At 32.2% G+C, this 15,087-nt stretch overlaps 1 protein-coding gene across 1 annotated transcript; it reads right to left on the reverse strand.

Moving 5' to 3' along the window:
- Nucleotides 1-746: 746 nt before the first annotated feature.
- Nucleotides 747-2,162, reverse strand: LOC140879756 (GRAS family protein RAM1-like). Its single transcript, XM_073283681.1, has one exon. It carries the CDS (start codon nucleotides 2,160-2,162, stop codon nucleotides 747-749), a length of 1,416 nt encoding a protein of 471 aa, XP_073139782.1.
- Between the last annotated feature and the right edge of the window lie 12,925 nt (nucleotides 2,163-15,087).

Below are 15,087 nucleotides of genomic sequence, written 5' to 3' on the forward strand. Positions count from 1 at the left end.
ATAAAGTAGCTAAAATTTGATCAACGACTTGATTCTCTGATCGACTAATAAAAATATAAGAATCAAATACTTATATCAAAAATATTAATTTTAATTACATATATTAATAGAGTGGATCTCTCTTAAAAGTTACATCCATGAGAACTCACAGAAAACTTTTTCTTTTTTTTTAAGCTGGATATTTTGTTATTGAAATATCCGAATAAAATAATTTAACTAACTTTTCGTTTGACCATGATTTAGAAATATAATCTTCTCAATTTTTTTCTTTGTTTTGTTTTTGCATTTTCTTTGTATTTGAAGGTCATTTTGCAAATCTTTTTTGAAAGAAGGTCATAAATCAAAAAATTTGATTGAGCAAGGTCATTTTTCAAACTCACTCGTTATTAATGATTAATAATTTGGTGTTTGATTTGCTCTATTAATACTACAATATATATACTGTTTAAAAAAAGTGTAAGATATAAAGGATATGCATCTAAATTCCCAACATAAAATTAAACTGATCATGATCCTGAAAATTAAATTTGAACGTAATTAAGAAGGCAAAAAAATAAAAATAAAAACAAAAGAATATATATATGTTAAAAGAATATTAATTTTCTATCATACACACTAAATTCCCAACATAAAATTAAACTGATCATGATCCTGAAAATTAAATTTGAACGTAAAGATTAAGAAGGCAAAAAAATAAAAATAAAAACAAAAGAATATATATATGTTAAAAGAATATTAATTTTCTATCATACACAGCACCAAGAGGAGGCAGTGATGAGTATCCTTTCTTGCCACCCTAAAGATATAGCTCTCCCTTCATCTCTTTCAAAAACTCTGAATCCACCATTTTCTCCATCATGAGTAGTGCAACATTGGCTTCTCATTTTCAGCAGCAATTTTGCCTGCATTATGGACACTGAACTTTGCTTGATCCCCGAGAAACCATGGCTCTCCATTCTCCACTTCCATGTCTCCATCTTCTCAAATCTTGTACAGTTATTAATCTCACTCTCTAGTTTATGGTCATGATTTATCACACTCTTGATCTCTTTTCCGAGATGGTTCTTCTCGATCTTCAACCTCTCAGCACTGTCGAGGGGGAGGCAGTCGTCCAACGAGTCGAAAATGGCCGCGAAATAGTGCAGAGATTCGACGAATCTTGATAAGAAGTTGTGTGTGTTTCTGGTTCCTTCTTGTTCCACCAGCACGACCACGGAGGGACGTGTCGAATTCACGTATGTTAAGGTCTCCGAGATATCGGAGGAAGTGTTTAATGAGTTTAGATGAAATACTAAGTTGACTGCCACTGTCTCGTTCTTGATCTTTTTCTTGGTTTTGAAAAGCTCGATGGTGCTTGATGATCTTACCAAGCCATGGAACTCGAAAACTAAATTCCGGAAGCTTTTGGCGAAACTCACTAATCTTGATTCTGTTTCTTGAAGTTCCTCCAAGCTTCTGCCGAATCCGGTTATCTTGATCCATATTCTATTATTGTTGGAAGTTGCTTTTTCTGAGAGAGATTGAAGCAAAGAAGGCCATTGCAGTCCATACGATACGTCGAAATCTATGACATGCAAAGCTCTATTGTTTGTGTCTTCCTCTTTCTCGAAGGCTTCGAGAATGGCTTGATTTGCGGTAAAATGAGCAAATTGATAGAATGGTGACACCTTGTATAGTTCCGTGAATGCTGAGAATTCTTCATCCGGAGTTGGAACCTTCATTATCATGTTGTAAAACGGCGATTTTCGCGTAAGGAGCCTTGCAACAAGTCCATCGGCAAAATAAGTAGCGACCCTTTGGATAGAATCTCCATTCAAGCACACATTCTGGTACAATTCCGTGAGGTTCTTCATAGCTGAGGCAACTTTTTTTTCGTTTATCGAAGTGGCGGATATGAGCAGCAAGTGGATCAAATGAAGCCCTTTTCCATCTTCATGATGAGACAAGGGACCTTTCATGTGATCATTAATCTTCATCATTTGTTCCCTCAACTGAAGGAGTGACAATATTTTACCTTCTTCACAGATTTCATGATCACCCGAATCCGAGGCGAACCCGAGTTCCTTTCTCTTCCTTTTCCTCTTCCTCTCACAACCTAACTTATAATCCGTAACAACAGCTAGCCCAAGACTCAAAAACTCCTCATGATCCACACCCTCCATCTTTAACACCAGATGGAGAAATTTGTGATGTGTGAAAATGTTGGGAAGTGGTGAAATGGACGGATTTATATATAACCAAGGGATATATATATAGGTCTCCCTTTCAGGAAACAAAAGGAATAAGAACAAAAACTAGGTAGGAAAAATAAGGTATCATGAATTCCAAGAAAACAAAGGGATAAATCTTGGAATTTCTTCGGATTTTATGCGTAAAAACAATCGACGACGAACTCAGATAACAATAAGGGAATCTTTTGTTATCGAAAGTCAGTGTCGAGAGTCGAGAATCTGTTAGAATTTTTGTTTGTTTGAATACTACGAATAAGGATATTGGGTTTTTGGGCAGTTCGGAGGGGTCAAGAAATGCCATATTATGTGTGGACAAAATACAGCAAGCAAATTTTAAGCATCTTCGAGGAGATATCACAGGGCAGGGTACAAAAGCATGGTTTTTTATGCATTAAATGGAAAAAAATAACAATTGAAAAGATACAAATCTAACATCATACTATATAATAATATAAAAATGTAAATTCGAATTTAAATAAAGTTTTAATTTGGGGAATAATCGTCACCCAAGTGGCTACTCCCTGATTCCAGCATATTATATTCTTTTGAGTGAATAAATTATGATGCATGGCAGCTAGTGGTTGGTTGTAAAACGCGTGAGAACTTTTAAGAAGAGATATCAATGATGCTTTGAATCTACAGTGTCCGTTTTTTTTTGACATTTTATCTAGTTGACAAATTGGTTTAAAAAACGAAAAGAATCGTCGTCATGTTATATCGTTTGCGTTATGGTTTTAGTTTACTAATTTGTAATTATTTTTTCAATATTAGTTTTTTTTTAGAAGATCAATATTAGTTTTTTGAATAGAGTGTTGGTTTGATATTATATATGTCAGCGTTTTTTGATAGAGTATTGGTGGGATATTATATATGTTAGCGATGTTCTCGTTATCAAGTCATTATTTTCAAATATCACATTAATATTTCGATGATGAAGGATAAAACTGAAAAAAAAAAATTAATAAACTAAAACCACAAAAGTAAAAATAAAAAATATTCGAAGTACACCGACAGAAACATAATTTTCCCAAAACAAAAGTAAATATCTTTGGTAATCATCTTAAATTACGAAAGTTTAAAACTACTATTGAAAATGGAGCGGATGATTCGATTAGTTATTTAAAATAGCAAATTAGTTCTAAAGTTTAAAATGTCGGAATGTTATCTCTATCCTAATTATATAGATTATTTTTGTTTTTGTTTGTAAGGCAAACATTCATATTATTTAGCAATTAATATTCTTTTATCATTTCCTTAAATCTTAAAACCAATGTGTAACACATTGTATATAAAATATATTTTTTTCAATATACCTCTTTTATTTTGGGGTCTCGTAATTAAAGAATTAAGCATTGGAATTTATTTGGAAAGAATAAGAAAGATAACCCCGCATCTATATAAATAGAATGATGCTATATCTCAATTTTTTTTAAAAATAAATTATTTTTTTTCAAACTACAATTGCTTGTCTTGCTCAAAAAAACTTTTAATGAAAAAATATTTTTTTTTTATTATTTATTATGCATTTTTAAGAATGTCAAAAACTTTTTTTTCGATCAACGTTAATTGATTTGAATTATTGGTAAAAAGTCGAATTTATTTTTTTTTATAAATTTTTTATATATATCGTTATATGCAATCACTAATGAATCACAATATCTCTCGTTGAATATTATTAAAATATTAAAATTTAATGTTTTCAAAAACTCAACTTGATTGGACAAGTACATAAAAAAAAAGTTTAAGGGAAAAATATTAAAATAAAATCATAAATATTATTGAAAAGTTGAAATTTTTTGACATATAATTAAAACTCTTAGCATGAATCTTGTAAAAATATACAATAAATAATAAAAGGATTACAAAAAAATTTTTATTAAAGTTTTTTTTATTTGAAAAGAAACAAATTTTAAAAGAGTTTTGGGATAATTTCCTAATATAATAGAGCATGTAACATTCTATATAATTAGGGATGACAATTTTCTTCGAATCCGATACCCGACCGGAATGAAGGAGGGTATGAAGGTATTTTTAGGATCTGATTAAATAAATGAGTAATTAGATATGAGGATAGAGGCGGATGTAGTGACATCCTATTACCCGATAATATATATATATATATGTGTGTGTGTGTTTATTTATATTAAAGAAATGTTAATGTTAATTTGTTTTTTTTTTAATTATGGTAGTTAGATGGAACACGAAAAATTATTAATATAAAGCAATGTTATTTGTAGGACAATGATATTTCAGATAAATTATTTATAATATTTTGTTATTTCTTATATGATTTTTACTATGCTAATTTTTGTTTATCTTTCATCCTTTTCTTATTGTTCTCCCAAAAATTTGGTAGAAAAACATAGTTTTATCAAAATAATTCAAATTTAGAAAAATAAAATTGTATAGGGTGAATAATGAGGATGAATAAGGTATGGATATTCAGTCATCCGATACGTATCGAGATAAGAATGAAAGTTAAATACCTGATGGAGACATGATATCCTACCCGAAGCTGACTCATTGTCATTCCTATATGTAACACTCTATATACATTTTATCCTTATTAATATTAATACTCGTTAAATAAGGATATATAAAATCGAAGAGTTATTTGTATATATAATTGAAATTGCCAAAAAAAAATATTAATCTATGTAAAAAATATAATTGAGATGGAGATAATATACATAATTTGTTAATGTAACCAACGAGTTTAGTTCAACTTAACTTAAGGGTATTACCCTAATAGAAGATATAACAACTCATGATTTGTCATGTCAATTATATAATATTAATTATACATATGTGTTAAAATATGAACACTTGGATGAATGATTTGAGTATTACTAGTGGAATCTCATTAACCCAAACAACATACGAAAAGTCGAAAACATTAAATTAAATTAAAGTATTGAAAGAATAAATATGAAAATGAATCGACATGCAAATTGATGCGAATAAAGTCCGTCGTTTTCATTTTCTAGGAAAACGAATCAACGCCGTTTGGAATTGGTGACTCAACTTTTCTGCTCGGAATTTTTGTATAAATATGAGGTGCACCGCATGATTCTAGATGCAACATTATACCTAATTCATGATTTATTAATAATATATAATTATTTTTATGTCAAAATATTATTTTTTTTATTGAAAATATGGATCAAGTTGATTTGTCTTATCGAGTTAATCATAGGTTGTTAGATCTTCTATTAAGATACTACCCTTAAGATAGGTTAAATTAAACCCTTACGGTCATGGATCATGACCGTCTCATAAAATAACTAGTCATAAAAACTCTAAAAAAACTGTGTCACACATCATTTTTGTGAAACAATATCTTATCTGATCCAAAAAAAAATGTATTACTTAAATTAATTGAAGTGAAGAACATAAAAAATTTAGTATAAAAAAATGATAAAAGAAATGAAATCGATGGTTTCATCGTTGGAACATCAACAAGTAGTTCGATGTTTTCATGGGAAAACCAATCATCTGAACTCTTCTTGTTCATTAACCAATCTTAATTTCTGCGAAATTGGATATCTTTTTAATACAATAATCGTAAACTTTTGGCCTATTCCATTTGTCACTTTTGCACACAGGTCTAAAAGTTGGTTGAATAAAATTTTGCTATGTTAATTTGTGCATCGAAAACGCTGTTTGAATGAATCAACCTGGTTATTTATTATAACATTTTATCGTTCATTATTTAAAAAATATTTAAGCCACAAAATAGACCAGCATCTCTGGAATTCACAGATTATAATGTTTTCAACTCCCTTTTATTTTTCAAAAGCTAATTTAATATCGTAAAATATATTAAATCACAATTTTGAATCTTCCAACTCGTCAAGATTTTGTCACATATAAGATAAAAATATATTTTAAAGAATAATATATAACATTTTTGTATTACGTCGATTAATGGATATATATACATATATTTGTTCTATCCCATCTATTTTGTTAGGAAAATACTAAAAAGGTAAAATAAATATCGTGTACAATAATATTTACAATAATAATATCCAGCGACGGTCCTAAAAAAAACGAGGTCCTGGGCAAATTTTAAACTATGAGCCCTTTCGTATTAATTTGAAAATTCATATATATATATATATATATATATATATATTCGAATAACATAATTAAAATAAACCAAAATACATAAATCAATAAATTACACAAATAAAAGAAGGTTTACATAATTCTTTCAAATAATTTAATCAACAAAAACTATTATTTAAAATTATCTCTTCTTATGTTTTTTGAAACAAAATCATCAATTATGTCGTCATAAGATATATCTTTCAATATGTTTTTTTTAATGCAGAGGATCGCCAAATCATTCAGTTCTTCTTGACTCATTGTGGTTCTCAAATAAGATTTCAATAATTTTAACTTGGAAAAACTTTTCTCAACTGATGCTATAGTCACAGGAATAGTCAATAAAATTTGATACGCAACCACGATCAAAGGAAAAATATTCATTTTCAGAGCTGTAATCCTCGAATTTTTAGAATCTATGTGAAATTACAACAATATTAACATCTTACCTTAAACCAAAATAATGTGAACAAAAACATTAAATCAAAATAAGATTAAACAATATATCAAAATTCGAAAATAAAATAACATTGAACAAGAGTCTTGTAATTCATACATTGGATCGTTTTGTTGAATGTGTTTGTATATTTTCGTAAATTTTGTACTTCTCTATTTTTTGAACTTTTAAATTATTGATAGTCAATTTACGTAATCGCATGCAGCCACAAACTAACAAAAGTGCAAAGTATTATCAAAACTTTCAAAATTAAAAACTCAAATCTTTTTTTTTATGTGGATGAATTTTGTGTGAGAGCATAATATATAATATTTATATATAAATAAATATATATATAATAATTTTAAAAAAAAATTTGGGGCCCCACCTCGCGTGCCCTGGCTGCCCAGGGCCAGGGCCGCCCCTGATAATATCGTGAGATTATGTTATTTTATCGCGAGATTTTGTATTTAATGTGTCGTGATATTTTGATAAATTGAATTCTTGTATTGAATTTTTTTGTGTTGTAAGATTTGGTGTGAAAATTTCGTTGTACCTGTAGCATTATTCATCACTCATTTTATTAAGGCTGAAAAATGGATAATAACTGTTTTTTGTCTGGTGATATGACGAATTTAAAATTTTAAATATCATCCATCTTTTTTTATTCAAACAACTTGGATAGCAAGTTTATTTCAAATTTGAAAAGAAAAACTGTTTTTCTCCGAAAAAATTCGTCAACCACAGTTCCTCGTCCAAATACTTTGATTTTTTAGGGTTGTAGAAAAGGCAAAGGAAGATGAAGGCTGAAGATCTAGAGGAGCAATCAGAAATAATCAAAAGTACATAAAAAAATCCAATAAAATGCCTAAAAAACGGAAGGAAAAGGTAAAATTTTTACTTTACTTTACTTGCTTTCTATCTTGATCCATTTCTCGCTAATTCAAAGTCGGTACATTACTAACAACCAATATTTTTATAATCGAACAAATGATCGAATCGGTCTACCTTGAAAAAACGATCCAATCGATTGAACAGTTTTAACCGGACGGTCGGATCGAAAAATCATTTATATAATATAATATAATTAATAATATATTTTAAATTTTAAAAACCTGCAAGATGTATATAAATAGACAAAAAAAATATATTTATCCTAGTTTGAAAAATATATAACGATATAAATATATACAAAATATTAATTATAGTTATATATATTTTTAAAAATTAATTAATTAATTAAAAAAATCTAATAATACTAAAATAATATTTTTAACGATGTACAAATTTCAAATAATCATTTATATATATAAAATAAAATATTAAATTGAGGTTTTAAATTTTTTTTAAAAAACGAATCCTTCAAAAAAAAATAAAAAATCTAAAACCTTAATTTTTTTTAAAAAACTAATCCTTTAAAAAATAAAAAAATTGAAATACCGGTTGAATTGGTTCTTGGCCGGTTCTTGATCGGTTCGATCGGTTCAACCGTTAAAACGGTTTTTGGAAGTATTTCGAACCAGACCAGTGATCAGTTTTTGGTCAAACCAGTCGAACCGATCGATGCGGTCCGGTTTTGAAAACATTGCTTACAACTTTTTTCCTTCTCCCAATTCCTTCTTTTTTCACAGAAATATTATAAGTATCTTTCCACATTTCCATTGTATTTTTCATGATAATATTATATCATCAACTTTATTGATTAGCATGACATATTATATTATTTATTTTATGTACACGCATCGCATGTGCCATCAAGATTAGTTATTAATAAAATGATAGAGACTAATAGCTAGTAAATATTTTATTAATAAAAGGGGAGAGACTAATAATAAATGATTTTGGTGAGTCTTTTTTTTTGTCCCAAAATGCCCTTAGTGTGTTTTTTTAAGCTTTGATTTACTTTTTTCTTGTTTGGGAAAAAAACTTCAAACTTTCATATGATTTTTTTTTTGTCAAACGTGTGAATTCGCTCCATTTAATTTCCTAAGATCATTCAAATTTATACAATCGTTCTTCTTTGTTTAAAAATAACCGTTCTTTTCTATATTTTTGTACATGTATCGCATGTGCACTTTGACTAGTATGTACACATACATATTACATATATATATACTAGCCCGTAACGCACACGCATTGCGTATGAAACGTTATATACATATATTATATTTTGTGTGTATATAATATAAATTTATTTTTTTAAAGTATTTGATTTAATATGATTTTTTTATTTTTGCAATTGATAATTTTGTGTGGGTTTTTTTAGGGAAAAAAGGGAAAATATTTTGGTCCATTAACTTGTCTATGTTTTGGTTTTAGTCTATTAACTTTTCAAAATTTGGTTTTGGTACATTAACTTTTAATTTTCGGTGATTTTGATCCAAATGCACACGTGTCAGCTAGACATTGACAACATCCCCCGAAATATATATATATGTTATGTCCCAGCGTATAACAAATATGCATTCTATTTCTTGGCCCTTTGCATCGACATATGGCTGATTTTCTACTTCTTGTATATGTCAATCTTTGCTCAAACAAAGGACAAACATTTAATACGTAAAATTGGGATTTGAGGGACCAATGCTGATAATATGCCCTCTTCATTTGTTTTATGATAAGTTGCAGGTTCTTCTCAAAAAAAAATAATCATAAATTGCAAGTAATTAAGGATAATAATGGTTCATAACTACGACTCAAATATCATTGATTAAAGACACGTGTTTATAATGGTATATCAACGCTGATTAAACATTATATCAATACAACATAAATATTTATTTATACGAGCATCTATAGAGATGTATAATAAACCAAAGCTCATTATATGTCACAACTTCACAAGATCATCATTGGTGATCTAGCTAGAGACCAAGGTGGATTTCCTTCATTTCAAACAAGACATCTAGATGTGTGTAACGATTAGTTTTCCAAATGATAAATCCGAAAATCAATAATTTCGGTTTAGTTCGATTTGATTTTCTTGTATTGGGTTTTATAAATCAATTATTGTGTATATTAAAATACTAATTAATTGCTTGCAAAATACTCTTTTAAAATATTAAAAAAACAAATATATATCAACGAATTCGTAATTAAATAATTAAGATTAGAATTTTTTAAAAAATAAATAAATACGATCAACACCCACCATTAATCAAACGTCAAGCTTTTAAGGTAGTATTTGAGAGAGTTTCTAGGAAGCACTTCTCAGTTTTTTTTTTTTAACAAAATTTTAAAATTTTGTGAAATTTTGTTAAAGAAAAGTTGAAAAGTGATTCCTAAAAGCTCTCCCAAACACTACCTAAATCTAATTATGTTACACAACTCAAAATAAAAGTATTCAAAGATGGACAGGTCATGTGTGATTCTTTTAACGAATTTACATATGTTGTGTGCGAATAATTTGAGCACTCAAATGAATCAAAAGGCCGAAATTACCAAACTCAAAACCAGAACTGACTGAAAACCATTTAAATTGGACCAAAATACCAAATAAACCAAAATGTTACAATCTGATCAGTTTTTTTTTCGTTTTAACCAAGTAATACGCATCCCTATTCTCTCATCAACTTAAAAACTCATTTAAGCATCACAAAAACTTCAATGAAATCGTCCAACAGTAGATTTCGTTTGACGGATATCTTATACGATCATGAAAATATTACTTTTTATATTAAAAATATTAAATATAAATCGAATCAGTCCATTTCATGGATATAGATCCGTTAAACCATCACAGAAGATATCTACTAAGTACCTATATTTCATGATTTTTCGTTTAGTGCAAAACCACATCCACGTGTATTAAAACCGCCTTAAAAAATTATTTTTTTAATTTATGGAGAAAATTGTTATAAGTGAGTCTGATAATCAACTTGTTGAATCCGAAATTTTGGTGATAACAAACAACAACTCATTGTATAGGAATGTGCTGCCAATCTTTTGTATTTCAGGAATTTACTACAACTCCTACCGCAACCGTCTAAACCCTTCAAGTTATCTACCGGAAGCTTGTCAACCGCCTTTGTCTCTCGACCGGTTGCAGTCACAAGCCTATCGACTGGTTATTCAAACCAGCAGAGGATAAATCTATCTACCGGTAGAATGCCAACTGCTTATCAAGATATCTCAAGACAAATACTTGAGACAAGACGTTCATTGCAAGATCTTTTATCAAAAGCAGAACCGACGTATCAGAAGATCTGTTGACTCTTGCATCGAGAGATAAATCGGCGTATCAGAAGATCTGTTGACTCTTACATCGAGACAACAGGTTGCACTAAAATGGAAAAAACGCAGAATGGCTACAGATAAAGCATTTGACCGTTTATACCAGTTTTGGACCCTGGAAGTTGTCTGCATTTAAAGAAGTGTACGATCTTCATGCAGAATCATCAATGCATTTATGAAGCATTAAATGTGCATTCAATGCAGCATCAGAACGTTCAAAATAAAGAAATTGATGATTGACCTATATAAAGGGAAGATTGCTCAAGAAGTGACAAGAAGACAAGCAACACGAAAAATCTCAATCAACTCAATCACTTGAATACTATCAGAAGTCCTCATCTGATATACTGAAGCAATACTTGAGCACACTTACAAGATCATTCACTTGTTGCTCAAATAAACCCTCGCCTACAGTTTACATATCTGATCTTCAAGGATCATCCTAGGGTTTCCAAGCCTCTCGACCGCTCTGCAGTTTGAGAAGCTCAACCGGACTGTATTCATTATTTAAGAGACTTGAAGCTACTCTGAAAGCTTCCACCAGTCTGATAAGAACTGAGAATCTTATCTGTGTAAATCTAGGAGTTTCGGATTAGGCATTGGATAAGTCCTAAGTCTGAAGTGGGTGTATTGCAAGACGTTGTAATAACCAAAGTCTTCTAGTGAATTCCTTCCTAAGTGGAAGAAGGGGAGACGTAGAAGGATTAAGCCTTCGAACTTCCATAAATCGTGTCTTAGTCTTTACTGCATATTTATCTTATATCGTGTTATAACTTGCCTTTGCATCACTAAAACCTCTGAACTATTTCCGCACTATTTAAGTTGTTCAAACCGTTTTAGAAGTTGAGAAAACAGATTAAGTGAACTAAACTTCACTTGATCATTTTGAAAAGAAAGAAAATAAGTTTCAGAGTGTATTCACCCCCCTCTACCCTCTGAACCGATCCCAACAAGTGGTATCAGAGCGGGTTCCTTTCTCAACTGCTGATCTAAAGTTTTAAAATCATGACTTCTTTCAACAAAATTCCTATGTTTTCTAAAGAAGATTATGATGACTGGAAAATTCGCATGCATGCACATCTTGCAGCACAGGACGATGACATGCTATATGTCATAACAGACGGTCCTATCAAAATCATGAAGGTCAACCCAGCTCTAACCGATGGTGCAGGACAAATGATTGAGAAACCAAGAGCTGAGTGGACTACTGAGGACAAAAAAAAGGCCAATATTGACAATGTGGCCCGGGACATCCTATACAAAACACTGGACAAGAACATGTTCAGCAAAATCAAGTCATGCTCCACAGCAAAGGAGATTTGGGAGAAGCTCACTCAGCTGTGTGAAGGAAATGACCAGACCAAGGAAAACAAGCTCACCATGTGTAACGACCCACTGTATCAAGACGGGTCTTTTCAGCGTGCTTATGTCCTCACTCACACGCACCCTGAGAAACTTCCCAGGGGGTCACCCATCCTATAATTGCCCCAAGTCAAGCACGCTTAACTTTGGAGTTCTTATGTGATGAGCTCCCGAAAAGAAGATGCACCTTCTTGATATGAGCAGTACATATGAAATCTTTTAAACCCTCCTCAACTATGTAGTCCCATACCTACACAGTCTCAGAATCCCCTCTCATTCCGGCACGAGATCGGTTCATTCATGTCTCCCTCCGCCTAGAAGCCTACCAGGAGCCGCTCATTGTCCGTGCAACCTCTTGGCACCGGCGATCACTCCCTGCCTCTTCAGCCCCGGGCGTCACACCATGGCCATTCAAAAATATGACAATGCCAAAATGAAGCCAGGGGAAACCATGGCTGAATTTGATGAACGGTTCAGTAGTATCATTTGTGATCTTATTGCTTTAGAAAAAACTTATACTAACCGTGAAATTGCTGTGAAGGTTATGAGAGCTTTGCCCAAAGAATGGGAGATCAAGACAGTGGCCATGAGGGAGTCAAAAGACTTAAGCAAGGTTGAACTGCATGATCTCTTTGCAGATCTCAAAGCCTACGAGTTCGAGCTCAACATGAGGACAGAATATGAACCATCTACCTCTCAACCAACCAAGGCCTTAACCTCAACGGTGATGCATCCACCGGTCGAGGAAGCTCCACAGAGATCAGCTGAGCAAATCAGCAACGAAGCCATGACACTCTTTGTCAAGAAATTTGGTAGATTTATGCGTAAAAACAATTCTAAATTTAAAAATTATCATAAATCGGACCATACAGACGATGATCCTACTTGTTTTAACTGTGGCAAGCCAGGCCACTTCATTGCAGATTGCACCAAGCCTAAGAGCAATGATCAGAAACAATTCTTCGAAAGAAGAAGGGGCAAGGAGGACAAGAGGACGTTTAGAAAAGGAAGAGAACAAAGGGTTCTAGTAGCAGACGAAAGCAAAAGCAAGTGGGCTGAGTCTGACTCTGACAACCCCAATACCGGAAGCTCTTCAGATGACAGCGATGATGAAAAGGTGGAATGCCTTATGGCTGACATCGAAGAAGAAGCTGAGGAGGTATTTGACTTTGGTTCACCTGAATTTACTCACAGTGATCTAGTTACTGCTTTACACGAAATGGCTAATGAATACAAAGCATTATCCAAGGAATTCGAGGAGGTAAAGGCAGAAAGAGCTGACCTAAAAGATAAGTCAAGCGAATCAAGCTGCATGCAGCGAAAAGAGCTTGATGGTCTTAAGGTCAAGCTAAGTCTGCTGGCTACTGAGAATGACACCTTGAAAAGAGTGTTCCAAGCAACCTTGACTGAGAACAAAAAACTACTTGAAACAATTAAGGCTTGGAATAAATCTTCTGTAACCATTGACAAGATTCAAGAAATCCAAAGACCGGCACATGACAAAACCGGTCTAGGGTTTGGAACAAATGAACAGTCTATGAAATCTTGTATTCAGTCAAGCCTGGACAAAGGCAATCTTAACAAAATAAGATTTGTCAGGTCCAGCACGATATATGAACATGAAAAGTGCAGCTTTGACAAAAATCAGAAAGTATCTAACGAACGAAGCTCTAAGCATAGAGGGCTGGGATATGTGGATCCCCAGATCTCTAATCAAAGAGGAACTTGGATTAAACCAAAACCTAATGAAAGAAGAAAGGGAAACCAATCTAATTTCAAAAGGCCATGGAATGAGTCTAACTACTCTAAGAGAAGATGGTCAAAGGAGAAGCCTTACCAGTACTTTAATTGCAGGCCAGTTCAAAAGAGGTATAGGCTAACTGATAAAGATCAAAAAGTCAAGCAGCACACATCAACCTCACAAGCACACACATTTACTGCTTATCGACCGCACAGATTTCTGGACACACACACGGGCAAACCTGTAAGGGTGTTCCAGGTGTGGGTCCCGAAAGGGCTAATCCGACCTGGACCCTACTAGATATGGGTACCAAAAGTTCTTCACTTTTTGCAGGTACTAAAAGTCCAAACGGGCGAGAAGACCACTTCTATCAAGGACACTACCTGGTATTTAGATAGTGGTTGCTCACGGCACATGACAGGGAAGCAAAGGACCAAAGATCAGCTTTGGAGACAATTCCAAAGGTAAAACCGTGGGTAAGGGTAAGATTATCCATGGTAACATCATTATTAAAGATGTGTTGCTTGTTGACAAACTGTGCTATAATTTGATAAGTATTAGTCAACTATGTGACAATGATCATTCGGTCGAGTTTCACAAACACACTTGCATCATCAAAAATGACAAAGGTGAGACTCTTATGACCGGTGTAAGAGACCTAAACACCTACAAGGTAAACTGGTCTTGCTCACATATTTCTTCACCTACTTGTCTTACTGCTCATCATGATAAACATTGGTTGTGGCATAAGCGGTTAAATCATCTAAATTTTAAGTCCATCTCTAACTTGAGGAAGCATGATTTGGTTTTTGGTCTGCCTGAAGGAGATTTTATAAAAGACAAAGTTTGTCCTGCTTGTCAACTAGGAAAGCAGGTGAGAGCAACCTTTAAAAATAAAGGGTGTATGTCTTCTTCCAAATGCTTAGATTTACTTCACATGGACCTATTTGGTCCTATACCAGTAAGAAACATAG

The sequence above is a fragment of the Henckelia pumila genome, chromosome 1 (genome assembly GCF_033568475.1).
Source record: "Henckelia pumila isolate YLH828 chromosome 1, ASM3356847v2, whole genome shotgun sequence".
Taxonomy (NCBI): Eukaryota; Viridiplantae; Streptophyta; class Magnoliopsida; order Lamiales; family Gesneriaceae; genus Henckelia; species Henckelia pumila.

Bases quoted from the DNA above. Each gene is read 5' to 3' on its own strand.
- LOC140879756 (XM_073283681.1), bottom strand. From the start codon at position 2,162: ATGGAGGGTGTGGATCATGAGGAGTTTTTGAGTCTTGGGCTAGCTGTT.